This window comes from Papio anubis, chromosome 3 (assembly GCF_008728515.1).
Source record: "Papio anubis isolate 15944 chromosome 3, Panubis1.0, whole genome shotgun sequence".
Taxonomy (NCBI): domain Eukaryota; kingdom Metazoa; phylum Chordata; class Mammalia; order Primates; family Cercopithecidae; genus Papio; species Papio anubis.
The window spans coordinates 42,968,109-42,995,692 of NC_044978.1; the positions used below are offsets into that span (position 1 = coordinate 42,968,109).

General features: G+C 39.5%; 1 protein-coding gene and 1 long non-coding RNA gene across 12 annotated transcripts in view; one reads left to right on the top strand and one right to left on the bottom strand.

Annotated features, from left to right (window-relative positions):
- SLC10A7 (solute carrier family 10 member 7) overlaps positions 1–27,584 on the top strand; it is a 263,082-nt gene that overhangs the window by 175,746 nt on the left and 59,752 nt on the right. For 4 of the 6 annotated variants that reach the window (XM_003899245.5, XM_017959103.3, XM_017959104.3 and 1 more), the window contains one exon: positions 11,523–11,558. In XM_003899245.5, coding sequence (XP_003899294.1) covers positions 11,523–11,558 — 36 coding nt within the window. Of the gene's footprint in view, positions 1–11,522; positions 11,559–20,628; positions 21,458–27,584 lie in introns of those variants that run through there. The other 2 variants (XM_021938838.1, XM_021938839.1) reach the window with 1 other exon arrangement.
- LOC103884678 overlaps positions 1–27,584 on the bottom strand; it is a 106,857-nt gene that overhangs the window by 7,397 nt on the left and 71,876 nt on the right. For 2 of the 6 annotated variants that reach the window (XR_004182660.1, XR_001902918.3), the window contains exon 5: positions 671–761. The exons of 1 other annotated variant lie outside the window; for it this stretch is intronic. This is a non-coding gene — a long non-coding RNA (uncharacterized LOC103884678). Of the gene's footprint in view, positions 1–670; positions 762–2,588; positions 2,675–7,989; positions 8,058–12,002; positions 12,047–27,584 lie in introns of those variants that run through there. 3 more of the 6 variants (XR_004182661.1, XR_001902923.3, XR_004182663.1) reach the window with 3 other exon arrangements.

Here is a 27,584-nt window from a genome sequence, read left to right on the forward strand (position 1 = left end):
GATCTCTCAATTTTTGTTTTTATTCCTTTTGCTGAGTTCTGTCTTCTAACACTTCCTTAGCTTAGTCTCTATAAGCCTCTTTTTTATTCTCACCTATAAAATTAGGATAATCAATTTACTTACCGGAATTTTAAATTAGATAATGTTTGTAATGTACTTAGCACAGTTCCTAGTACATAATATACCTCAATAAATATTGGCTGTTTTTATGATTGTAGTATTTTATATCAACTGAACCATGATTCTAAAGCAAGAAATAATACAAGCTCCTGTGTATAATATTCAAGCCATAGGAACTTTGACTGACCATTGGATAATGTGAAATGACCCTCTTGACATTTTAAGAGAGCTGTGCATCTTGTGTGTAATGTTTGCGGTGCTACTAATGATCGGCTGCTCCATGTGTTCTCAGGGAAAGTAAAACTGCAACCTCAGATTGCAGCTGTGTGCCCATGGTGGAGGCATGCAGGCCAAAGTGAGCTCTGGTAGGTCTTACTTTCACTATGAAAGCTTATGTCTTTATAATCTAGTCTTCAAAAACTAAATTTTGATTTAGTTTCCTTTTGCTTCCTCCTTGGTCTAATATAAACTCTGCAAATAAGCATTTTTAAGAAACTTCTTTAGAAAATTATTTATTACATGTTAAATCTAAAACTTAGAAGATACTTACATGAAAATCTTTTGGAAAATGCTAGAAAGTTCCCACATCTGTGTTGCTCTGGGCTCTAATCAAATTTCAAATTAGTTTTGTTACTCTTAACCTGGATAGAAAAAGCCAAGTTAATACATTACAGTTTTATGAGATTACGTAGCCTGAAGATTTGGTTTTTCAGTTAAAAACGAAAAAGAGAAGTCATGAGTTTGAACGCTGTTTTTTATCTTTAACATATATCACTACGTTAGTTTGAATCAGCAATGTACATATTATTCCACTTTTGTGTTCTTGTATTTGTCTGTCCTCTTTTATATAGCTCTAGATATTAGAGCCCTAAACCCCACACATTCCGTCTGCTATTCAGCATCTTTAATTTCCCCCTCTGCACTGATCCCCATCCCTTTGCTTCCATTATCCTTGTAAAGGAGAACCAACTTTAGATTAGAAATGGTGAAGTAAATATTGGCAAAGGAAAGCAGGTCCAAGACAGGCAGACTATCTGCTGGCCCAGACAAATTACATCATAGGGTCCTGAGAAAATTGACATTTGAGATTTCTGAATCACTATCTTTGACAAATCATAAAGAGAAAGAGCAGAATCAACAGCTGCTGGGAATGTGCAAACATCACTGCAAATACCAAAAAGAGGAAGAAAGTGGATTTTATACACTATTAACTAGTAATTTTGATATCAGTCTAAAGAAAAATTAAAGAATGGGTCATTAAATAGTGGGTTATAAGGAGTTACAAAGGAACATAGTGTGATTTTTAGAAGCCAGTGTGGGTTCCCTCAAAGCCAAGTTATTAAAAACAAGTTTGTTACACTTATTTCTGTTTGAAATATAATTTCTAATTCAAAGCAATACTTCAGAGCAGGGATCTGCAAACTATGGCCCTGTGGCAAATCTTATCACGCCAATTTGTTTACTTATTGTCTTTGGCTGCTATCCAGGTACAATAGCAGAGTTGAGTAATTGCAGAAGAATCCCTGCAAAGGCTAAAATAATTATTATTTGGCCTTACACAGAAAAAGTCTGCCCACCTCTGCTCTAGAATCTAAATCCATTTTTTAACATTTAATGTGCCTACAAATTATCTGGGGATCTTGCTAAGATGCAGATTATGACAGTAGTTCTGGGGCGGAGTCTGATATTCAGCTAGTTCTCACAAGCTTCCAGGTGAAACCCATGTTGCTGGTGCTTAGATTACATTTCAGTCTAGTGAGGATCTAGATTTCAAAAAGACATTTAGCAGATTCACCCATTTTAAGAAAAGAAAGACTAAATTATGAGTTGGAAGTCACTTCAGTTGGTTAGCATCTTGTTCAAATGATAGTGTTCATGAAGTGTTAGGCGATCAATGTCATGTTGGAGAGAAGTTTTTCTGGTCATTCCAAAATGATTATCTGATTTTCATTTCCTTGTATGGGAATATTAGCTCAGTGGTGGTATTTGATGGGAGCAGTAATGGGCTTGATAACTTATATGTTTAGATGACCAATATCAACTGGGTTGGTCTGTGGGACAGTTCCTCTGTTGGGCGACAGTTCTTTCTGTGCCTCACATTTCTATACATTTTGTCCGCAGAGGCGCTGACTATCCTTTGTTCTCAACTCTGGAACAAAGCGCAGCTTTGCTTTATGCCTGTTATAAAAGATTCAGGTTGCTTAAGCTCAGTATTCCTTTCCTGGAATGCAGTCCGCTGCTTCTGCAGGCATCCATTCAAGCCCATCTGCATCACCTGCTTGACTTGGGGACAAGAGGAAATGTCACCAACATCATGCTTAGGCTGCTTGCTGTTCTGTGAGTGGTAAAATCCTTTGGCTGTGATCCAGGACTCTTGAGTCTTCTGCCAGTATACTTGAATGGCAGACCAACTTGTCGTCTTGAAAGTGTGGTAATTTCAGACCCTTCACCATCTTAGACTCTCTCCCAATAGTTGTAACACAGGTTCCCAATCACTGACTTTCCCCTTCCTCTGCACCCATCTTCCCCTCATTTTAGTAAAATCCTTCATGTTCTACAAAATAGAGAAAAGAGAAGCTCTTACATGAAAATGTCTTCAACTTTCCAACATCAAGCATTCAAGTCTATGTTCATCTGTACCTACTATAACTTCTGCTCTTCTTTTACAATAAAGAGATACCCACCCTCTGGTGTCCTACAAGTTAAACCCTCTAGCTGTGTGCTAGGGCTCCTTCCCTGCTGTCTGTTTAGTTGCAATAGGTAAAATTCCTTCTCTTTACTAAATCTCTATTCCCGTGACCCTCTTTTGCCTCTTTTCTATGAATTTTAAGAATCCTTAAGATTCTTTCAAAACAAAGCAAACAACAAAACCAAAAACAATGAACTCCATTTACCACACTTTCATTCTTCTTATATTACTGTTGTTGTTTATCTCCTCCTCTTTACAGCTATACTTCTTGAAAGAGTTGTCCAAATTGCCTCACTTTTCCCTCTTCTTTCTCAGCCCTCCATGTACTCCAATTTAACTTTCACTCTAGTTATCTATTGAAATTATTTTCATCTAGGCCTTCAATAAGCTTCAATCTATAGTCTACATTTCTTAACCTATTTTCTGTAGCAGTAAATCACCACACCAAGCTGTATGCTGAGGACTACTCAGCTGTTTTCACTGTCCAGACCCTATTCTGAGTTTCAGTCTCATAAATCCAGCTATCACAGTATCTCTAGCTGGAGGCCTTGCAGATACCTGAAACTCATCATCTTTCCCAAGATAAATGGATCTGTGCATCCCCACTTACACTCTGGCTCAGTAATTGGCTCTATGATCTCCTGTTTGGTTAAGAATCACTTAGAAAACTAAGAAACTGTTCTTCCTTCTGTTTTGACACTCTCCCCACAAACTTAACTGAACAGTCTACTAGTCTAGTTTTCAAATACGTTTTGAATCTGTTCTATTGGTCCATCTTGATGACTAAGATCCCATTGCCTTAGCCCAGATCAACTTCTGCCTGGAGTCCTGAATAGCCTCCTGCTTAGCCTGCCTCCCTCTGATCTTCTTCTCCTTTAATGTCTTCTCTAAAGTACACACAGAGTGATTTTTACCTAACCACAGAGAGCACCGTGCCAGTGCCATTGCCCCTCCCCACACCCATGGCTGCATAAACTCTTCCAGTGGCTTCCTCTTGCTTTGAAGTGAAGCCCAAACTCCGTACCATGGATTACTAGGCCTTTCTGATTAATCTGTCTTTTAACTTCATCTCTCACAGCTGCACCCCTCACATTCTGCTCTTCGCTTTCAGTTTCTATGCGTTCTTCTTGCCTTCAGTGCCTTTACAGTCTCTTCCCTCTGCCTGTGTTTCCTCTCCCTCCACTTCTTCTGTTCTGACTCCTTTGCTTGGCTAACTCCCTTTCTTCTTTCAGTTCTCATCTTAATTGCTTTTACCTCCCTATTAAGCACTCTCATAGCTCGCTGTAATGTTCATTTTGAACATTATCATTTTATTGTAACTGCTGAACTGTCTTCGCTAAAAACCGTTGAGGTCATTGATTGTGTATGTGTCATTCGCCTCTGTGTCTCATCATCTAATAGGGTCTGGCATGGTAGTCACTAAGTAGGTATATGTTGAATGTGTCAGTGACAAATCAAAATCTGAAAAGATCATAGGCCAAATCTAATAAGCTGATGTTTAATTTAAGTGTATAAGACCCTTAATTTTGGCCTGAAAAACATCACACTTTTTTGAGGATAAGATGATAGAGGTATTTTTTGATCAAAGTGTTAAAGTTAGAGAGGAACAAGGTAGAACTGCTTTCTCTGATGGGAACTATTTATGGCATAAACTGTTATGACATAAACCATATATTCACCTTTTCCCCTCGGCATCAATGATGTGTGATACGTAGTACTCAATAAATGTTTGCTTAATTAAATGTAATGTCGTTAGGACAAGCCAGCTGCCATTCCTGTAAGGCCTCACTGGGTGACATTGCTTTAATGGGATCACCACAATCCAGGAATAGGTCCATATCTTTACATATCCAGAAATGTCATCAGCACACCTTAGTGTGGTTATGTTCCAGGAGACCGATGTCTACTAGTCATTGTGCTCTCTTCCTGTCAGAAATGCTACTTGGAAAACAAAATTATTATTAAAAGTGTTCTTGATGAGCATGGTGTATTATTCTGTCCTTGCATTGCTATAAAGAAATACCTGAGACTGGGTAATTTATAAAGAAAAGAGGCTTAGTTGGCTCACGGTTTTGCAGGCTGTACAGGAAGCATGATGGCCTCTGCTTCTGGGGAGGCCTCAGGGAGCATTTACTCATGGTGGAAGGCAAAGCAGGAGCAGGCGCTTCACATGGTGAAAGCATGAGCAAGACAGTGAGCAAGGTAGGAGGTGCTACACACTTTTAAACAACCAGATCTCATGAGAACTCACTGTGATGAAAATAACACCAAGGGGATGGTGCTAAACAATTCATGAAGGATCCACCCCCGCGATCAAATCACCTCCCACCAGGCTCCACCACCAACATTGGAGATTACAACTCAATATGAGATATTGGTGGGGACACAGATCCAAATCATAGCACGTGGTCTCAGACTAGAGAGAATTAACTGGACAATTTCAGTGGCTAGTATTATCCAACTCAAATAGTCTGATGCCTCTCTCTTCACTATAGTGTACTGTGCCTAATAAACAAACCAGCATGCTCATGTCAGCTGCTAGACCATAACTGCTAAATGTTTGATTTGGGCATGTTAAGGTCCTTAGTCTGTGAAGGTCTAGTTGTAAAGGGGAAAGTATAGTCAGAGGAGAGGAAAGAAGCCCTCGCTCACCAGTCCACCAACACTTTCTTTCTAACTACCCTTCCCTAGGCTCCTAATATCTCTTTCTTTTTTTCTAAAAGTTTTCTCAGTTATATATCTTGACATTCATGCTTATAATGTCATATTCTTTGGAGACCATATATATACCCTGACTATTTTGTTGGAATTTAGATGTGTCCAGAATTCCCTATACCACCTCTTTATAATTTGTTGCTTAGGATTTGTTGACCAGTCTCGCTCATTAAATATTGGTTTGATATCATTTTGTTCTTGAAGAATAAACTTTTCACTAACTGTTTAAGATATCACTATATGCTGACCACAGGACAAAAGGTGAAGATAGCCTGGAGGTTTAGGTTGACAGTAATCTTTTTTTAAAAATGATATTTCCATTAATACAAATTCAGAAGAAAGGAGTTGTCAAAGTATAATTTTCGAAAAGTTAAAAACATGACTTTCTTACACATACAGAATGAACACATGTCAAACATTTATTTAACTGAATAATGAGGAAACCATCAGGATGGTGAAGCTAGTTCTAGAGAGATGATAAAAATGGGGCTTACCCAGGCCATTAGAAAAGCATACTGAAATAAGTATGCTGAATTAGAGACAAAACTGGCCAATGCCTACAGGGCAATAAAACCGTAATTATTGTGGTTATTTTTCTTCTAGATAGAAATCATTTCCATCACTACTGAACAAAACTCGGTAAGTTAACACATAATTTTATAGTCAGGGTCTTAACCAATAGTAAATAGAAGTCAAACAAAAGTGGTTAAGTAAACCTTGTATTGGCTGATAGATAATACTCCAAGATGACATTAAAGGGACATGCTGTCCTCTTGTTGCCTCATTTCCAAGTTTTGATCAATTGTTAAAAAGTGAGACTGACCCATAAATGTGGACCCTTAAATTTATCTGGATGAGTGTATGTCCAAGAGAAAGCTCAGAACCCTGCCCTAAGAGGAACAGTGGAAGAACTGAGGACTTTTGTCCTAGAGAAAACTTACTGTAGGGGCTAAAATGCTAACTTCAACATTACTCTTAAAATATAACCCTGAGGAAGTAGCTGAAGAAGGCATTGATTTTATTTATACCATTCGGGAACATCATTTAAAAAGCCATCACCAGGAAGGAGGGTGAGACTTGCCCTAAATTGCTTCAAGGGGAAGACAGAGCAGCAGTGGTAGTGGTTTGGGAGCAGTATAAGAGTTTTCTCCTCGTGAGAAAGCTTCAGCCAGGCCACTGTTTGCCTGAAGAGCAAGGGTGTCTTCTCTCTGGGAGATTCTCTGACAAAGGCCCAGCCATCACAGTTCCCATCCTTATATAATGCTGTCCTACTTCATAGAATTGTTGTGAGGATTACATAAAATAACACAAAAGTCCTTAATACAGTATGCAGCATAAGTACTGCATAAATGTTAACTTTTATTATTTTAATAATAATTGCTGTGACTTCCCCAAAACTTAATTATGGTGCTCTTGTCAGAATGAATGCATCATGGCTGACTCATTTCCTAATGCAACTGAAAAGTAGCTTTCAGCATTACATAAGGACATGAGGGAGACAGAGAGAGGGGTTCACACTTTAGATGAGGACTAGACCAGGGTATCTCTCAGATCCCTTTCAAAACTGATATTCTTTATTCTGTGAAAACTGAGTTAATGCAGTATCCTGGAGACAAATCTAAAAAGTCAATTTTAGTATCTGTGTGATCTTTGTAGTTGTTGCAACAAAACCTCTTGATAACATTTTCTATTTCAAAAATTTCATAATTTCACTTCAGTTTTGCCTTTCTTTGCAAGTCCTATAGATGAGAGAAGCACATTAACAGTTTTGTCGTCTTGTTGTTATTTGGGGCTTTTTGTTAGTATTTTGATGCAACTAAATCTGTATCTAAGATTTAACATGCTTTTTCTTTCCACTAAAGTCATTGAAATACATTCACCTAGTCATTCACATCTGAGGTGTAAATGGATTTTTCTGAAAGTTTTTTCAGGAGACAATGAAAGCCAGTCAGTTTGTGACTTGACTTCTTCAAGTGTTGCAATCAGAAAGCTTTATACACCATCCCAATTGCAAGGATGCTAAAATTATGCCTTGATCTTGAATCTGCAAGGAGGAGGTAACATCTTTTGCTAGAAGTGCTTATCTCCTACTGCTTTGGTTTTATCCATTTTCAGGAGAATTTACTTAGGAAAGAGAAAAGAGAAATAATTAAATGGAGCTGCATATACTCAAAAGAAAATAACATGTTTATTTAATTTTCTAGTTTTCAATGATTTTTGCTGATGCAGTTTGAATGTTTAGCTCACCATTTTTACCACTGATATTTGCAAAAACTTGACTCCAAAAAAATGTGTCTGCCATATGACATGAAGGCTTACCTCTCAATTTGTTTTATGTCATCAAAAAGACATACTGAACCTGAAGCTCCTTTCAGATTAACTCTTAAAATACAACCCTGAGGAAATAGCTTAACATTGCAAAGATTTTATTTACACTGTTCAAGAGCACAGGCTCTGGAGCCAATGGGAGGTTCAATTCCTGGCATTGCTTCTTCCTACTTCACTCAGTCTCTCTGAGGCTCAGCATTCTTACCTAGTAGATGGGATAATATAATAATAGTACCTATGTCAGAGAGTTGTTGTGAGGATTACATAAAATAACATACCTAAAGTCCTTGGTACAATACCGAACATAAGTACTACATAAATGTTAGTTTTTATTATTTTAATAATTGTGATGACTTTACTAAAAATTATGGTGCTCTTCTCAAAGTGGATGCCTCCTGGATGACTCTCTTCCTAATACAACGGAAAAGTAGGTTTCAACATTATACAGTGACTCACTCTTAATGAACTTGAACAGCTATTCTTGAGAAAATAAGAAGGAATATTAAATCCAGAATTAGCAAATACTTCCTATTTGCTATGAAATTTTTACTATTTTGGGAACAAATATCATAAGTCCTTGGAAGAGCTGCAAAGAAACTATCACGTATTGGTGACTATCCATTAGAAGTATTCAGGGAGGAAAACCTGTGGATAACAACACTCTTCTATCTCACTGATTTTCTTTAACATCATTATGTTGAATTCTTTTTCAGGCATTTCATAAATTTCCTTCTGCTTTGGATCTGTTACCAGAGAATTGTTGCATTCCTTTGAAGGTGTCATGTTTTCTTGCTTTTTCATATTTTTTTGTCCTTACTGCACATCTGGCATAACAGTTGCTTCTTCCAATTTTATGGATTGACTTTAGTAGGGAAAGACTTTTTCCTATAGATATATCTATAGTGTTAGTTTGGTAGGTTGCCTTGGCTTTGATTCTGGATGGGCACAGTAATGTAGTCTCTGTATTTCTTCAGCTGTAATCTGCTCAGTGGTGTCTGTTGTGGTTGTTAGTGGAGGCTGTGATGAGGCATTTTTAGGGATAGGGACTCCAGAAGTCCAGTCCGTGGACCCCAGAGGTGGTGGTGGAGTGCAGTGTGGACATGCCCTTAGGCCCTGGATGGTTTGTTTGCATAGGTGCTGGCAGTAGTGGGCAGAGTGGGTGCCGACACTGTGCATGGGTGCTGGCAGCAGCAGTGGTAAAAGAGGGACAGCTTCTCCTAAGGCCCACCAACGATGCAAACAGGTGTCAGCAGCAGTAGGTGGGGCAGATTAATTCCCAGGCCCTAGAATGTTGTCCACAGGCACTGGTGGCTGCAGTGGCAGGTGAGAGAGGTCTCTCCTCAGGTCTCCCAATGGTCCACACAAGCACCAATGGTGATAAGGAAGTGTGGGTCAATCCCAAGGACCCCAGACAACATGCACATTAGCGGCACACATGGAGGCCTGTCCTCAGGCCCCCACATGGTGCACATGGGTGCTGGCGGGAGTGATGGATTAATCCTCAGGTTCTCAGATGACCTGTGCAGGTGGCAGCAGCAGGTAAGCGAGGCCTAGTCTTAGTCCCCTTGAGGGTCTATGTTGGTGCTGGTAGTGGAGACAACAGGCAGGGTGGGCTTCTCTTGAGGCCTCCCAATGGTGCGCACAGGTGCCAGTGGAAGCGAGCAGTGTGGGTCAATCCCTAGGCCCCCATATGATGTGCAGAAGTGCCAGCGCACTGCTGGCAGGTGGGGCTGGCCTGACCTCTGGTCTGCAGATGGTGCCTGCAGATGCCAGTGGGTGGCACATGTCGATCTCCAGACCTTCAGATGATGTGCACGTGCAGGCAGAGTGGGCCCATTCTCAGGCCCCCCATGGGTGCTAGATGCAGTGGCACAGGGGTGGGGGGTATCACTCCTCAGGCCCCTGGACAATGCGCACTGGTAGTTGTGGCAGCGCCGGTTGCAGCAGTTATAGCACTCTATATTGAACCTTGTTTATAGATCAGTGTCCTCTACTGGATTATAAGCGTTTAAGCATAGGGACCATGTTGTACTCATTCTTGAATCTCCTGGATGAGCCCAGTACCCAGTATATAAGTGGATGTTTAATTATATGTTTAAACAAATCTGCTTGAAATTGAATGCCTCCCATGGGGGAATAGACTGAGTCAGCCAGATATTTTCATTTTCATGTGGCCCTTTAAAGTTTGGAATTCCTCCTAAAGTCTGAACTTAGTACAAATCATTGAAGGACAGTAGCCCTTCTAAGTTATCAATTATTTGTCATTTAGCACATTTGGCTCTCTTAAATGTGTTAATGAGAACCTGTTTCATAGATACCAATGGAGTTGATAGGCCACAATACCTGTTTTAGTAAGTAGGATTTAAAGTGATTCTTAGATTAAGATATTGTATTCTCTTTGGCCAATTGCAAAAGTGTGCACAATAAAAAACATTCATTCTATTGTTTAATAATAAAACAAGTCTATGGATATTCACATGTGTATATGCCCAAGAAAGACATGGTAGCATTGTTCGTTTAAGGTAAGCCAGTCCTTCTGGGCCACATGCAAAACAATTGAGTGACTATTATGACACAGGGACTTTCATGTAAATACAAAAAGGATAAAAAAGGACTTTTTTCTTCCAAAAGTAAAGAAGTAGTCCCAGATCTGGATCTTGGACACTGTCTGGGTATAGTACTTCTGTCTATCTGTCTCTCTGTCTCTCTCTCTCTTTTTCTGTGTATGTGTGTGTGTGTCTGTCTATCTCTCTCTTTTCTCTCTTAGGCATGCACAACCTCAGATTCTCTGAAATTTTAAAATTCCAAGTAGAATTCATTAATAAAAATCTGAAATGCTTTTTCTTGTATAAATCATAATGAAGTGTTGAGAGATAAAGGAAAAACTAAGACGGGTAAATAATCATCTGCTGCTCCAAAACTGAAGCCTGTCATTTCAACTCCCAACTCAAACACTTAGTTTTAAAGTGTTTGCCTTCAAGAAACCTAAAAGCTGGTATTCTGCTTCATTGGCAACAGCCTCAAACTGTTCCCTGTCATTGAAGAAAACAAATCTTTTGCTCATTTCTGCCTAGGGGAGGCAGAGGGACCGAGGTGGTCCTATGTGGCTGAATTAGATGAAAGACTTGCCTTCCACCATGGAGACATGAAGTCTAATCAAGTGAAATGAGTTTTGAGATCCCAGCTCATTTCCTAGGGGAGATCAGTTCACATTACAAAATCACGACATCTCATTCATCACAACTGACGTGGTCTTTGCTCAGGAGAGGACCCCAACTGGGACTAAACCACCTGTCTTCTCTCAAAAAGGGGCATTTTATCCAAGTTAGAGTTGAAAGCCTTGGAATGAGGAAGCTTGCCAGCCACCAGCTTCTATCTGTGTGATCCATGTGCAATGTGGAAGGGAATTTAGCTTTACAAAAGGAAAGACGAACCTAAGGCAGATTGGTGGTTGTACTTTTATGATGCCAAAAACAAATAATTGTAATAGAGATGTTAAGGTATTATGGAAGAGAAAGCTAAGATTGGGACCCTCCCCTTTTTATCGCCTAGATTTTATTAAACAGCATTGAGAAGATAAGCACTCCCATGCCTCAGAGTTTAAAACGGCAAAGAAAGTGTCCTGCTTTCCAGGCTGATAAATGATCATCCTCTCTTTTATTTCTTTCAGGGCATCGTTATAACACCCCTGCTCCTGCTGCTTTTTGTGAGTATTTTGATGTTGTCTTTAATATCTTTTATTAAAAGCTATCTACAATGTTTTAAGAAAGATCATTAGAACAAAAATGAAATTTGAATTATTTTGCACCATATTTTGAATTGTTATTCCAATATTGGAATTGTACCACATAATAATATTCAGATATGAAGAAGCTTCATAATTTCATGATCCAAGAACAGCATCAGGACCTAGTCATTAGGCCTCCAGCTCCTGGCTAAATCATTATATTACAAATAAATGACCCCATGACACAGGTTACAACTACTCTACTCTTTATTTTCTCATTAGTAAAACTAAAGTGATTGATAGTGACCCAGTGTTTGATAGTGTTTAACAGAAAGAGCCCTAGGACCAGGGGATCAGAGGAAGCTTGGGTTCCTAGGCTGGTACTGATGATAACTAGCTTCCTCACCTTGGGAAAGGCTGCCTCAATTTTTTCCATCTGTAGAATGGGAAGTAACATCTCCTCCTTTCTATCGCCCAGAGATAATGAAAGGTGTTTTAAAAATTAAAAATACAAATCAATACAGGCTTCTAGTTAACTAAACAAAAACCGTTCTGAAAACAAGAAATGCTAATTAGCTGTCTTATTTCTTTTGGCAGTAAGCATATGAGAAATTAGATAAAAGATTATAATAGAAATTAATGTTATCTCATGCTGAGCAAAGCATATGTAATCATGAATGATACCTAAAATACTTTATGAACTGTGCATCTTTTCATACACACATCTTCCAAATATAAATCACTCTGCTTATCACTGAAATGTAGTGGGGATGTGTTTCTGGGAATGTAATGTAGCTGTTTGACTAACACTATTTATCAGTGAATTAAAACTGTGGGGAAAATTTATTTAATCATAGTGTAATTACCCAAGTTGGAATTCAATTAGAGTAATAGAATGAGGGACTTCATTTCTTACCCGCTGAGTAGGAAATAGGGAGGGATAGATATACTACTAAACAGTTGGATTCTGCATCTTTCATGAAAGACAGTACCTTCAAGTAATAAACCTCAGCCTTACCCTCCCTTTTGAAATGCTGGCTCCATTCTGACAAGGTAAGAAGAGTCCAATAATCAGATCACTTTCCTCAGCATAACAAACTTCATTGACATGGACTCCACCAATGCAGAATTTGCAGTTAGTCAAATTGAAACTAAAGAGACTATTTGCATTAATTTGGAAGAAAAGACTTATTATGTAACTACCTGCTACTAGATGTGAGAAACTGGAATCATCCATTTGTTTATTTCCAAGACCTGGGATCACAGGACAGTTTCCCAGATGCAGCCCTTGGTGGGCACAGGATGCAGGCCTGTCTGAGGTCCCTACTCGCAGTAGATCAAGGGACTTGTATAGAGCTCAGCATCTGGTAAGTGCACAATAAATGGCTGCATCACCTAGGTTTTCTCTGCTGTGGAAGAGTGGCATCTCTTACTCTTGTAACTCATTTAAGAAGAGCAGGGGAGATGTTACAGCCACAACTAGGTGGCTGAGGCCTAGGGTGTAACACTTTGGAGTATCTCAGAGGCTGGAATCTCTGAGACCCTTTTTCGACTTGTAATTAAAGAACCAAAGAGTAATCTTCTTGCCCTCCTTTCCATATCTGTGTGGTAACATGCTGATAAAAATTGTGGCATCACTTTATTACAAGCTTTCCCCTACTCACAGACCCATAGGCTCAGGAGCTTTAGTTGTAACGTTCAACATTCTAAAATTATAGAGCTACAAGAATAATGAAAGACTTGCCAAGACCCTCAATGTAAAAGTTTAATGCTTCCCTTCTGAGTCAACGGGGCTATCCCAGTAGGTTCAGTGGCATTATCACACACATCATTAGATACATATGGTATTATGACTTTATATCATATGCATAGCATATAACACATTTTCTCTGTTTAGGTTGTCTGCATTTTATAAACAATGGAAATGTCTTAAGCATTTGGGTTACCAGGCCTCATTTACTGAGCAGGTAATGAGCAAGTAACTGAGCAAGAACTCATTTACTAAGCAAGTAACTGAGCAAGAACCTGAATGCCTTAAAATGTGAACAAAGGCCGCATGTGGTGACTCATACCTACAATCCCAGCACTTTGATAGGAAAAGGTGTGAGGATCACTTGAGCCCAGCAGTTCAAGACTATCCTGGGCAACATATGGAGACCCATCTCTTAAAAATGTATATATATGAACACATTCCATAAACAGTGTACTGTTTTTCTCAATGCCCCTGTTGTGAGTTGAATTGTTTCCTCCAAAAAGATATGTTGAGGTTTTGACTCCAAGTACATCAGAATGTGGTCTTGTTTGGAAATAAGGTAATTACAAAAGTTATTAGTTAAGATGAGGACATACTGGAATAGGGTGGACCCTGAATCCAATATGATTGATGTCCTTATAAGAACAAGAAGAGAAGGCAGAGACACACAGGTAGAACTCTATGTGGTGATGGAGGCAGACATTAAAGTGATATACCCACAAGAAATACCAAAGATTGCTGGCAAGCATCAGAATATAAAGGAGATGAAGGATTCTCTCCTATAGATTTCATAGGGAACATGGCTCTGCTTGATTTCGGATTTACAGCTTCTAGAACCATGAAACAATACATTTCTGTTGTTTTAAGTTGCCCAGTTTGGGGGCTTTGTTATAGAAGTCCAAGAAACTAATACAACTCCTGGAAGTAGTATTGTCTTATTTTATCATATTATAAAAATGGAAATTTCTGGGTATTCAGGCATAAGAGTTAACGAAGGCCATTTTTGCTGATGGAATCTCAGCTGTATTCCCAACCTTTTCTCAGAATATTTCCTTCACTTTCTTGCTCCAACCAAAACCTGTCCTATGATTCATGTTTCTGACACAGCCTTGGAATGGGGGAAGGTGTCTTCCTTGTACCTCATTACCAATTCCAGATCATTTCCCATGCCTTCTCCGTAAAATACCCTGGTTCCTTTGAAGATTGTGCCAGCACAGCTATACTACCTGCTACTCCTGTTTGTTGTAATTATCGGTAGAACCCCAGGCCACTATCAGTCCAAAAAAATGTTAGCATCTTCCCATTGTTTTCTTTTTAACAGTGTACTTAAAAAATTCTTGGTATTTTCAGTATTCACATAGTTGGTCCTTCCAATACCCTGATCTCTAAATTCTTGACCTCATCTCCAGCAAGCTTGCCCTCCACTTTGTCTCAGCCAGCTACTCCAGGCCCTTCACTTTGTTATTGCCAATAACTACGTCCCTCAATAATCCAATTTTCAAATTTCCTCTCTGACTAACAGCCTTATGATTTATTCCCCAAACCAAAAGTTCTTCACTGGAATGGCCAATTCATTTACTTTATCACCTTTACAATGCATCTAACTATACCCCAACTGTCACCCCATGCCCTCACATCCCATCTTACCCAGCCTAGACCTCATGGTCCATCATTATAATTCCTTTATTACATGCACCATCAACAATCTTACTCATCTCTACTGCTTCATATTTGCCTGGAAAAGTACTAACCCTACTGAAATCTAACTCTACACCTTCCTGCATATGTACCTGAACTTGCTGGAACAAAAACACTACCATGCTGACTGGTCTCATTTGAAATTCATGACAACTAAATGCAAGTGAGCCTGGCAATTCTACTACTTTCCTTTAATTAATTCACTCTTCCACTCTCGAGGATCATTTCACACCTTCTCCTTGCCTCTCAAATCTCCAGTGCCTCTTTTTTCATATCAAGTATTGCCAAAAGGAAATTGGCTGACGAGGAAATAAGCAATCAGAGAAATTTTATGTGATCCCACCCACCTGCATCTGTAGCCATATTCTTTGCCTTTTCTCCTGTTTCTATAGAAAACTGTCTTTTCTCTCCTCTAAAGGAAGTTCTTTGAGTTATGTCATCTCTTATGTCCTACTTAATGATATGATTCATACAGAGATTCCTTTTTCTCCTATATTATCACATTTTCTCTCTCTACTGGATTATTTCTATTAGCATATAAGCATTCTGTAATATTACACATCTTAAAATTAAACCTCACCTTATCCTACCTGCACTCCATTTCTGTGCTCTCTTTTTATAGCAGAATTCCTCAAAAAAGTTATTTAAACTTAGTCATTACTCATTCAATAATATATACTGAGTTATTTCTACATGCCAGACACTGTCCTGGGTGTGGGAATATAACAATAAGTAAAACAGTTGTGTCTTTGCTCTCAAAACAGCATTTTGAGAATACTAGTGGAAAGAAACAACCAACAGATAAGTAGAAATATAATGTGTGAGATGGGTGATAAGTGCTGAAGACAAAAGTAAAATAATGTAGAGGAATAAGAAGTACTGGATTGGGATGGGAGAGAGGGTTGCTATTTTAAATAGGACGGTCAAGTTCAGATTCACTGAGAAAATGATATTTGAGCAAAGGCCTGGAAGAGATAAGGGAGTGAGACTTCTGGGGTTAGAGTGTTCCAGGTGGAGGGAACACTAAGTGCAAATGTCCTGAGGGTATACCCAGTATCCTTAAGAAACACCAAGGTGGCCAGTGTGACTGGAATACAGTGAACAGGGGGGAGAAGAGATAAAGATGATGTCAGAGACAGAGAAGGGGACAAATTATTTAGGACCTTAAAGTCCTTTATAAGGACTTGGAATTTTAATTTGAGAGAGACAGGAAACTATTAAATGGGTTTTGATAAAAGGAATAGCATGTTCTGCTGTACTTTTTTAAAGGATGATTCTGGATGCTGGGTTGAGAACAGATTGTAAGGAGACCATGGTGGAAGCAGGAAGACCAGTTAGAAAGCGAATGATATTATGGCAAGTGATCCTGTTAGCTTGGACCAGAGTGTTTGAGTAAATCTGGTAGGAGGTAGTTGTAAGTAGAAGTGGAAAGTAGAACTGAGACATTGAATGAAGGTTTTTTGGGAAAGAGAAGAGTCAAAGGTGACTCCAGTCCTGAGCAACTGGAAGTGTAGAGTGGCCATTTACTAAGATAGGGAAGACTTTAGGGTTGAGCAGGTTGAAGAAACTCATAAGGAGAATTCAGCATGGGAGATACTTGGATTCCACTGACTTTCAGACATCTAAGTAGAGACATCAGGTAAGCAATGGACTACATGAGTCTGGAATTCAGGAAAGAGGTCTTAACTAGAGATATATATTTGGGAGAGGTCAGCATCTAGATGGATTTTAAATTAGACTGGAAGAAAGTGATAATAAAAAAGGAAAGATATCAGAGGATCAAGTGCTAGGACACTGCAATAGTAAGAGATTCACAAAGTAGACCAAGGAATGGCCAGTTTGCTTAGGAAGAACACTGAAAATTTTGGTGTCCTAGAAGTTTAGCAGAGAATGTATTTCAAAAAGAGGAGAGTGATCAACTACTTCAGTTGCTGCTAATAGTTCAAATAAAATGAAGTTTCAGAATTGATCATTGGTTTTAAGAAGACAGAGGTCACTGGGGACCTTAACAAGAGCTATTTCATCAAAGTTGTGTAGTTGAAAGCCTGATTGGATGGGTTGAGGAAAGAATGGAAGAAGAGTTAAAGACAGTGATAATTGATAACTCTTTTGGAGAAATGTTTCTGTAAAGGGTACAGAAAATGGGGTACTAACAAAGTAATAAAATATGAAGAGAAGATTTTGTTTAAATTGGGAAAATTAGTAGCACATTTGTGTCAGTAGGATTAACCCAGTTATGGAGAGAAAAACTGATACAGAAAAAATAAGGGAGAGCTTATGGACACATGTCCTTGAGCAGGAGAAAAGGAGTGAGCTCCAGCGCATAGTAGCCTCCTAGAGAGAGAGATTTATTATGGGAATTGACTCATGCAATTATGGAGCCTAGAAGTCCCACTATCTGCTATCCGGAAGCTGGGAAAACAGAAAATCCAGTGATGTAATTCAGTCCAAGGCCAAAGGCCTGAGAATCAGAGGAACCAATAGTATAACTCTTAGCTCCAGTCTGAGTTTGAAGGCCTAAGAACTAGAGGCTGTGGGTGGTGACTGGTATAGGTCCTGGAGCCAAAAGACCCAAGAACCCAGAGTCCCAGTGTCCAAGTGCAGGACAAGTTGGATGTCCCAGCTCAAAACAGGAGTAAATTAACCCTACTTCTGCCTTTTTGTTCAATACAGGCCCTCAGTGGATTGAATGACACTTGCCCCCATTGGTGAGGGTGGATCTTCTTTACTCAGTGTACTAATTTGAATACTAATATCTTCCAGACATACCCAAACAGATACACCCAGAAACAATGTTTTACCAGCTATCTGGGCATCCCATAGTTCAGTCAAGTTGACACATTAAAATTAACCATCATATATTCCTGTTAGCATTTATTATCTCATGACATCTTAGTCATTTGTTAATTTGTTTATCTGTGTTCTCCAACTAGAATGTAAGCATCACAAGAGAGCAGGGACTGTATCTGTTTTAGTCACTGTCATGATCCCCATACCCAAAATAGTGCCTGACAGTTGAAGTCACTCAAAAACATTTTTTGAATGTTTTTGAATGTTTTGAATGAAAGTGAATGCATGGTTGGACAAATGAATGGATGCATCTGTCCAAAAAGTTGGGTTGGAGCTATTTTTAAAACTGCTGTTTTCTTGTTATATGCTCTAACTTCAGAGACATATTCTTTATTATGAAGCCACTTTGAAGGAACTGAGTTCACTTTCTCTCACACTCTCTTTGTAGAGAGGTAGCTCAGTATGATGAAAAGACATAAAATTCTGGTTTAGTTGGCAGCCAGTACCAGTTATGTAAAAGTAGGTTTTCTTTAACCCTTCTCAGCCTCAGTTTTTACCTCTGTAAAATGAAGATTATGATAAGATGAAATGAGTTAATTTTTGTGGAAGCATATTGTAAACTGTAAAGAGCCATGCGAATGTTACATTTGACACTTAATAGAGAAAAATGGAAAAGAATCCCAGGAGGACATCAAGATTCCGCAAAAGCACTCATCTGAAATGCAGCAGCTGGCCAACTACTTCAAATCTTAATCATGGGCTGAGTCCTAAGACTTAAAACTTTAGGATTCTATAACCATACATAATCTATAATTTTATAATCTTGTGTGTAAATGAGTCTGATGTTTACCATGGCCAGCAGTGAGAGCAGTGAAACTTTCCCTGAAGTATCACTTTTTACTACTTAGATTGTGTCTTAGTTCATCCAGGTTACCGTAAAAAAATACCACAAACTGGGTGGCTTATAATCAATAGAAATTTATTTCTGACAGTTCTGGAGGCTGGGAAGTCCAAGATGAAGGCAGATTCAGTGTCTGGGAAAGGCCTGCTTTCTGGGTCATAGATGGCTGCTTTTTGCTGTGTCCTTAGAAGGTGGAAAGGGCAAGGCAGCTCTCTAGGGTCTCTTTTATAAGAGCACTAATTCATTTATAAGGGCTCCACCCTCAGGACCTAATCACTTCCCAAAGTCCTATCTCTGAATACCAGCACCCAGGGGTTTGGATTTCAATATACAAATTTTAGGGGCACAGAAGCATTCAGATTATCATGGACCCAGTGTGCTTTCAAATACATTACCTCAATTATCTTAATAACATATCTCTCATTTAGGCAAGGGCAGCAATTATTGTTCTTCTTTATTTTGTCAGTGTATCTTCCTCAGTCCATGGAGTTCCTGTCTGTGAGGATAAATTAAGGCCTTGTCCAGCTTTAAAAACTGTACTTATAAGTTCATTACTTGGAATTTCATATTAATCTTAACAAGAGCTATTTCATCCAAGTTATGTACAAGTGGCAAGTGTCCACTAGATTTTAACTTCTAATAGGCCAGGAATTGGAATTGTGCATGTCTTATTCATTACCTTATCTTCAATGCCAAGTATTCAATAAATATGTATTGGAAGGAGGGCAATAGAAAGGTAGATGAGTAATGAATGATTAGATTGATTCAAATGATAAATCAATGGTTAGGAGGTTAGGAACTCAACCTGACTCATAACCTCTTACCTTTTATTTGCTATGAAAAATAAATTACAGTTTTTTAATAATATTAAACAAAATAATCATCCTTCTATTGAAACCTATTGTGTATTGTGAATACTACAAAGATTAATCTGACATTGGTCCTTTCATTAAAGATCTTATGGTTTAATAGGGAAAATAGGACATATGCACAAATAATTAAAATTCAACTTAGAAATTATTTCACAGTTATAATATTTCAAAGGAGATTACTAACATAGAAAACACTTCATTAAATAGAAGTAGATTTTTTGCAATAAATTTTCTACTGAGAGAAAATTTTTAATTTGAGGAGAATGAAAAGGTAGATAGAAACTTCCAATGTTTCTCAATGGATCTCATGCTTACTTCAGTTTTCTTTTCATTTGCATGGTTCTGATTCTCTGTTATGTCTAACATCACTTAAAAATTTGCATATCTTTGCTTTCCTTTGATGTGGTTTATCACTAATACTATGTTTAGCAGCCGTTATTATGGTCTTTATCAGCAGCATATAATAGAGAATATTGAAGGAGAGAGATTCTAAAACTTGAAAAGTAGTATAGGATGGTAATTAAGATGAAGAAGCAATAGGGCTGAGTTAAGCATTTTGGCTGTGAAGTCAGGCGGTTGGGTTTTAAACCCTAGTGAACAGTACTAGGACAGTTGATCAAGCAGTTTGAAACCTTTCCTTCTGTGGAACCCTGTTCTCTACCAGTTGTGCAGTCTCCATATGACTGCCAGTCTCCATAGTAGGTAACTCATACTTTCTCCCCAACTACATCTTGCTTACTCTAAGAAGAGGAATGAAAGGAAGCTACCTGTATATCTAGGCTTCTTTCCTACTCCCTCTGAAAGACAAAGTAGGTCAAAGATAACTGTCCACACTATAGAAACATATCAGTCTAATTCTGTGTAATGGCAGTCTAAGGAAACCATGTATTGGATGTTGTTGTCATGGGCTCAAGCCCCCAAATTCTGCAGACCATCAGTTTATTTAAATAAGTCCATAATTGGCAGAGAAAGGTCAGTAACACTTTGAGTTTTTACCATTAGAACGACAGACCAAAGCCTCACTTCTCTCTCCAGCCATAAAGGACAATTGAGCAAGCAAGACCTCTTGAAACATGTGGAGTGCAAGCTCTGACTGCTGCTGAAAGTCATCCTCGGAGTCATAGATGACACCATCTTCATATGTGGGGATGGTCACATCATTACCTTGGAGTATTTGACAAACATTGCCCTACATGTTCACCCATTCAGAATCATGTAAGCACCGCTTGAGTAAGTGGGGGCACTGCTAGCTCTTCCATCAACTGATTTTATATGACTTGGTTTCTTAGAGAGCCAGCCCCTCAGCAAGTAGGTTTATAAGGCACTGTGACTATTGGACTGATATACATATATGCATGTGTATTCACAAACACATATGTATACAGAATATATACATACCAGGCTCTGTTTCTAGGCTGACTACATGTTCCCTTGATCTGACTGTGTCTCCTATTAGTTTCCATTTCAGCAGTTCTTAAATTCAATAGGTTTGAATTCTCACATCTCTGCATAAGAAACCTTGTTTTTCTGGGGTAGAATAATTTTTATTGAGTAGCTAATTATGGTTACTTGATGCGTAATCCCACGTAACAGGCATGACTAGCTTTGGAGGTATTATCTTCACTTTATATGAGAAAACCTAGGTTCAGAGAGATTTTGTCCCTCGAGACTGCACAACTGGTAGAGAACACAAGGTACTTTCAGTCTGGGTCGGCCTCCCCTTGAATGCTCCTTCCAGTTTACGCTCCTAAGGATGCCTCTTGGGAGACACGGTTTTTTGGGTTTTCTTTTGTTTGTTTTTTTTTGTTTTTTGTTTTTTGTTTTTTTTTGAGACGGAGTCTCGCTCTGTTCCCCTGGCTGGAGTGCAGTGGCACTATCTCGGCTTACTGCAAGCTCTGCCTCCCAGGTTCATGCCATTCTCCTGCCTCAGCCTCCCGAGTAGCTGGGACTACAGGCGCCCGCTACCATGCCAGGCTAATTTTTGTATTTTTAGTAGAGATGGGGTTTCACCATGGTCTCGATCTCCTGACCTCATGATCTGCCCGCCTCGGCCCACAGTTTGTTTTAAAACATATTATCAGCACACAATTACTTTTTCTTGAATATTGTATCCTAAGTAACATAGGTAAGAGGAAAAAGAAGTGGGCGTAATAATTGCCTTGAAGAAACTTAAAACTTATTTGGGCAAACAAGAATCAAGAATATGGCAGAAATTTAGAGAAGAAATTGACTGCTAAACTGTGGTTCGAACTGAGCTTAATAGGAGTTCATAGAAGAGAGAGGTCCAGGTCAGCGAAAGAGATCAAGGGGCAGCTTTCAAGGCTGCAGTTATCATTAGTAGTTGTATTAGACTAGTATTACTAGTCAGCCTAGTAATTGGCTGTCTATGATAGAAAATTCTTCAACTTTTGATCCCATCACTATGAACAGAAACAATGTATACAGCCATTAGTGTCATGTACAATGATTATTTTTTATAATTTGTTTCGAATTATGGTTGCATAATTAATGGACACACATGTGTGAGATGCATAAGATGATAATAAAACCTAAACCACTTGAAAAGATACTAGCCATCTGATTGTCTCAGTTGCTTCACATTGAGTCAGTTTCTCTACCTTGTGCTCAGTGGTGTTTGTTCTAAAGCAAGTGAAGACAAATTTCCCCTTGAAGCTGAGGGTAGCTTCTGACTACGGGAAGGGAAGTACCTGGTAAGCAGTTTTCAAATGCTCGAGAGGTGACAGAGGTGACATTGATAAACTTCCTCCCCCATTAAAGACTACTGTCCCAAGAAGGCCAGTTGCGTTGCTGGTCTGGGACTTCTCAGACTTCACTGAAGTGAGCTGGAGACATGGGATGAGTTGGGGCAGTCTTGTCCTAGCCAGGCTTTTCCCTTGCCCTTTAGTTCTTTCTTCAGCACCAGCTACCAGGGGATGCTCCTTGACAGGGTAGGGTCGATCCAGAGTTGGAAAGACACTGGTTCCTTGCTACTCCCTTGCCTATTGGTAACCAAGCTGGAGGAACTTAATCATGTGTTCTCCTTAAGAGAGTATTTAGCAATAGCAGGTCCTTTGGTTCCCAAACCACACTCAGGATTGACAAGACCAAATCCTTTGGTCAAAAATTAGGGAGCAAAGTTTGGTCCTAAAGGCCTCTGAGTATCTCTGCCTCCAGCCCTTCATGGCGTGGAAGCTCAATTCCTCACAGCTTTCCTCTTTCCTCTAGGTTAGAATAAGCCAATTTACAGTTCATTTTGGCACATTTCACTAAACAGTCTGTGCGGGTTTGAGTAACCTGAACCTATGATTGCGCACATTAAGTTTCCATCAAAGTTATTAGAAGGTAACCTTTTCATCTTACATTTTAAATTAGCATATAACATGGATGAACTGGAGGACATTATGCTAAGTGAAATAAACCAGACACAGAAAGACAAATACTGCATAATCTCACTTATATGTGGAATCTAAAAGAGTCAAACTCATAGAAACAGAGTAGAAGGGAAGTTACCAGGAGCCAGGGAGTTGGAGAAATGGGGAGATGTTGGCCAAAGGATGCAGACTTGCAGTTATAAGCCAGTAAGTTCTGGACACTGAATGTACAGCATCGTTACTGTAGATAATAATAACGTATTGCATATTTAAAATTTGCTAAGTGATTAGATCTTAAATATTCTTAAGATCATACACAAAAGGGTAACTATGTGAGGTGATGGATATGTTAAATAGCTTTATTGTAGTAATCATTTTGCAATATATACATATATCAAAACATCATGTTGTACACCTTTAATAGATGCACTTTTTGTCAATTATACCTCAATAAAACTAAGAAAAGGATAATAACTAGCATATAAACAAAAAGAAAAGTGAAGCCGTGTTTTATATAATGTTTTTATATTTATAAAATCTACTAAGCCTCTTTTGTTCTTTATTTCTCAGAGAGGGAAAAAGACTGTGAATATAAATATTAAAAAAGATAACTTCCTCTCCTAAATGTATACTTTCCACACAATAACCCAACTTTAGCTTGATGCAGGCAACTGAATCAGTATGGCTGTTTAATAACCATATTTAATTTTGATAAAAATCATAGTCTTTTTAACATTGAGTCTGTCACCTGGTATACATTTACCTGACAATTTTATGTAAGTTTAGTTCACATGTAACCCTGTGAGAGAAGGAGCAGCAGGAATGAAAGAAAAACTGGGGGCGGAGCAAGATGGCCGAATAGGAACAGCTCCAGTCTCCAACTCCCAGCGCCAGCGACACAGAAGACCGGTGATTTCTGCATTTTCAACTGAGGTACTGGGTTCATCTCACTGGGGAGTGCCGGACGATCGGTGCTGGTCAGCTGCTGCAGCCCGACCAGCGAGAGCTGAAGCAGGGCGAGGCATCGCCTCACCTGGGAAGCGCAAGGGGGAAGGGAATCCCTTTTCCTAGCCAGGGGAACTGAGACACACAACACCTGGAAAATCGGGTAACTCCCACCCCAATATTGCGCTTTAAGCAAACAGGCACACCAGGAGATCATATCCCACACCTGGCCGGGAGGGTCCCACGCCCACGGAGCCTCCCTCATTGCTAGCACAGCAGTCTGTGATCTACCGGCAAGGCAGCAGCGAGGCTGGGGGAGGGGCGCCCGCCATTGCTGAGGCTTAAGTAGGTAAACAAAGCTGCTGGGAAGCTCCAACTGGGTGGAGCTCACAGCAGCTCAAGGAAACCTGCCTGTCTCTGTAGACTCCACCTCTGGGGACAGGGCACAGCTACACAACAACAACAACAACAACAACAAAGCAGCAGAAAACTCTGCAGACGCAAACGACTCTGTCTGACAGCTTTGAAGAGAGCAGTGGATCTCCCAACACGGAGGCTGAGATCTGAGAACGGACAGACTGCCTGCTCAAGTGGGTCCCTGACCCCTGAGTAGCCTAACTGGGAGACATCCCCCACTAGGGGCAGTCTGACACCCCACACCTCACAGGGTGGAGTATACCCCTGAGAGGAAGCTTCCAAAGCAAGAATCAGACAGGTACACTCGCTGTTCAGAAATATTCTATCTTCTGCAGCCTCTGCTGCTGATACCCAGGCAAACAGGGTCTGGAGTGGACCTCAAGCAATCTCCAACAGACCTACAGCTGAGGGTCCTGACTGTTAGAAGGAAAACTATCAAACAGGAAGGACACCTACACCAAAACCCCATCAGTACATCACCATCATCAAAGACCAGAGGCAGATAAAACCACAAAGATGGGGAAAAAGCAGGGCAGAAAAGCTGGAAATTCAAAAAATAAGAGCACATCTCCCCCGGCAAAGGAGCGCAGCTCATCGCCAGCAACGGATCAAAGCTGGACGGAAAATGACTTTGACGAGATGAGAGAAGAAGGCTTCAGTCCATCAAATTTCTTAGAGCTAAAGGAGGAATTACGTACCCAGCGCAAAGAAACTAAAAATCTTGAAAAAAAAGTGGAAGAATTGACGGCTAGACTAATTAATGCAGAGAAGGTCATAAACGAAATGAAAGAGATGAAAAGCATGACACGAGAAATACGTGACAAATGCACAAGCTTCAGTAACCGACTCGATCAACTGGAAGAAAGAGTATCAGCGATTGAGGATCAAATGAATGAAATGAAGCGAGAAGAGAAACCAAAAGAAAAAAGAAGAAAAAGAAATGAACAAAGCCTGCAAGAAGTATGGGATTATGTAAAAAGACCAAATCTCCGTCTGATTGGGGTGCCTGAAAGTGAGGGGGAAAATGGAACCAAGTTGGAAAACACTCTTCAGGATATCATCCAGGAGAACTTCCCCAACCTAGTAGGGCAGGCCAACATTCAAATCCAGGAAATACAGAGAACGCCACAAAGATACTCCTCGAGAAGAGCAACTCCAAGACACATAATTGCCAGATTCACCAAAGTTGAAATGAAGGAAAAAATCTTAAGGGCAGCCAGAGAGAAAGGTCGGGTTACCCACAAAGGGAAGCCCATCAGACTCACAGCAGATCTCTCGGCAGAAACTCTCCAAGCCAGAAGAGAGTGGGGGCCAATATTCAACATTCTTAAAGAAAAGAATTTTAAACCCAGAATTTCATATCCAGCCAAACTAAGTTTCATAAGTGAAGGAGAAATAAAATCCTTTACAGATAAGCAAATGCTTAGAGATTTTGTCACCACTAGGCCTGCCTTACAAGAGACCCTGAAGGAAGCACTAAACATGGAAAGGAACAACCGGTACCAGCCATTGCAAAAACATGCCAAAATGTAAAGACCATCGAGGCTAGGAAGAAACTGCATCAACTAACGAGCAAAATAACCAGTTAATATCATAATGGCAGGATCAAGTTCACACATAACAATCTTAACCTTAAATGTAAATGGACTAAATGCTCCAATGAAAAGACACAAACTGGCAAACTGGATAAAGAGTCAAGACCCATCAGTCTGCTGTATTCAGGAGACCCATCTCACACGCAGAGACATACATAGGCTCAAAATAAAGGGATGGAGGAAGATTTACCAAGCAAATGGAGAACAAAAAAAAGCAGGGGTTGCAATCCTAGTCTCTGATAAAACAGACTTTAAACCATCAAAGATCAAAAGAGACAAAGAAGGCCATTACATAATGGTCAAGGGATCAATTCAACAGGAAGAGCTAACTATCCTAAATATATATGCACCCAATACCGGAGCACCCAGATTCATAAAGCAAGTCCTTAGAGACTTACAAAGAGACTTAGACTCCCATACAATAATAATGGGAGACTTCAACACTCCACTGTCAACATTAGACAGATCAACGAGACAGAAAGTTAACAAGGATGTCCAGGAATTGAACTCATCTCTGCAGCAAGCAGACCTAATAGACATCTATAGAACTCTCCACCCCAAATCAACAGAATATACATTCTTCTCAGCACCACATCGTACTTATTCCAAAATTGACCACGTAATTGGAAGTAAAGCACTCCTCAGCAAATGTACAAGAACAGAAATTATTACAAACTGTCTCTCAGACCACAGTGCAATCAAACTAGAACTCAGGACTAAGAAACTCAATCAAAACCGCTCAACTACATGGAAACTGAACAACCTGCTCCTGAATGACTACTGGGTACATAACGAAATGAAGGCAGAAATAAAGATGTTCTTTGAAACCAATGAGAACAAAGATACAACATACCAGAATCTCTGGGACACATTTAAAGCAGTGTGTAGAGGGAAATTTATAGCACTAAATGCCCACAAGAGAAAGCAGGAAAGATCAAAAATTGACACTCTAACATCGCAATTAAAAGAACTAGAGAAGCAAGAGCAAACACATTCCAAAGCTAGCAGAAGGCAAGAAATAACTAAGATCAGAGCAGAACTGAAGGAGATAGAGACACAAAAAACCCTCCAAAAAATCAATGAATCCAGGAGTTGGTTTTTTGAAAAGATCAACAAAATTGACAGACCACTAGCAAGACTAATAAAGAAGAAAAGAGAGAAGAATCAAATCGACGCAATTAAAAATGATAAAGGGGATATCACCACCGACCCCACAGAAATACAAACTACCATCAGAGAATACTATAAACACCTCTACGCAAATAAACTGGAAAATCTAGAAGAAATGGATAATTTCCTGGACACTTACACTCTTCCAAGACTAAACCAGGAAGAAGTTGAATCCCTGAATAGACCAATAGTAGGCTCTGAAATTGAGGCAATAATTAATAGCCTACCAACCAAAAAAAGTCCAGGACCAGATGGATTCACAGCTGAATTCTACCAGAGGTATAAGGAGGAGTTGGTACCATTCCTTCTGAAACTATTCCAATCAATAGAAAAAGAGGGAATCCTCCCTAACTCATTTTATGAGGCCAACATCATCCTGATACCAAAGCCTGGCAGAGACACAACAAAAAAAGAGAATTTTAGACCAATATCCCTGATGAACATCGATGCAAAAATCCTCAATAAAATACTGGCAAACCGGATTCAACAACAC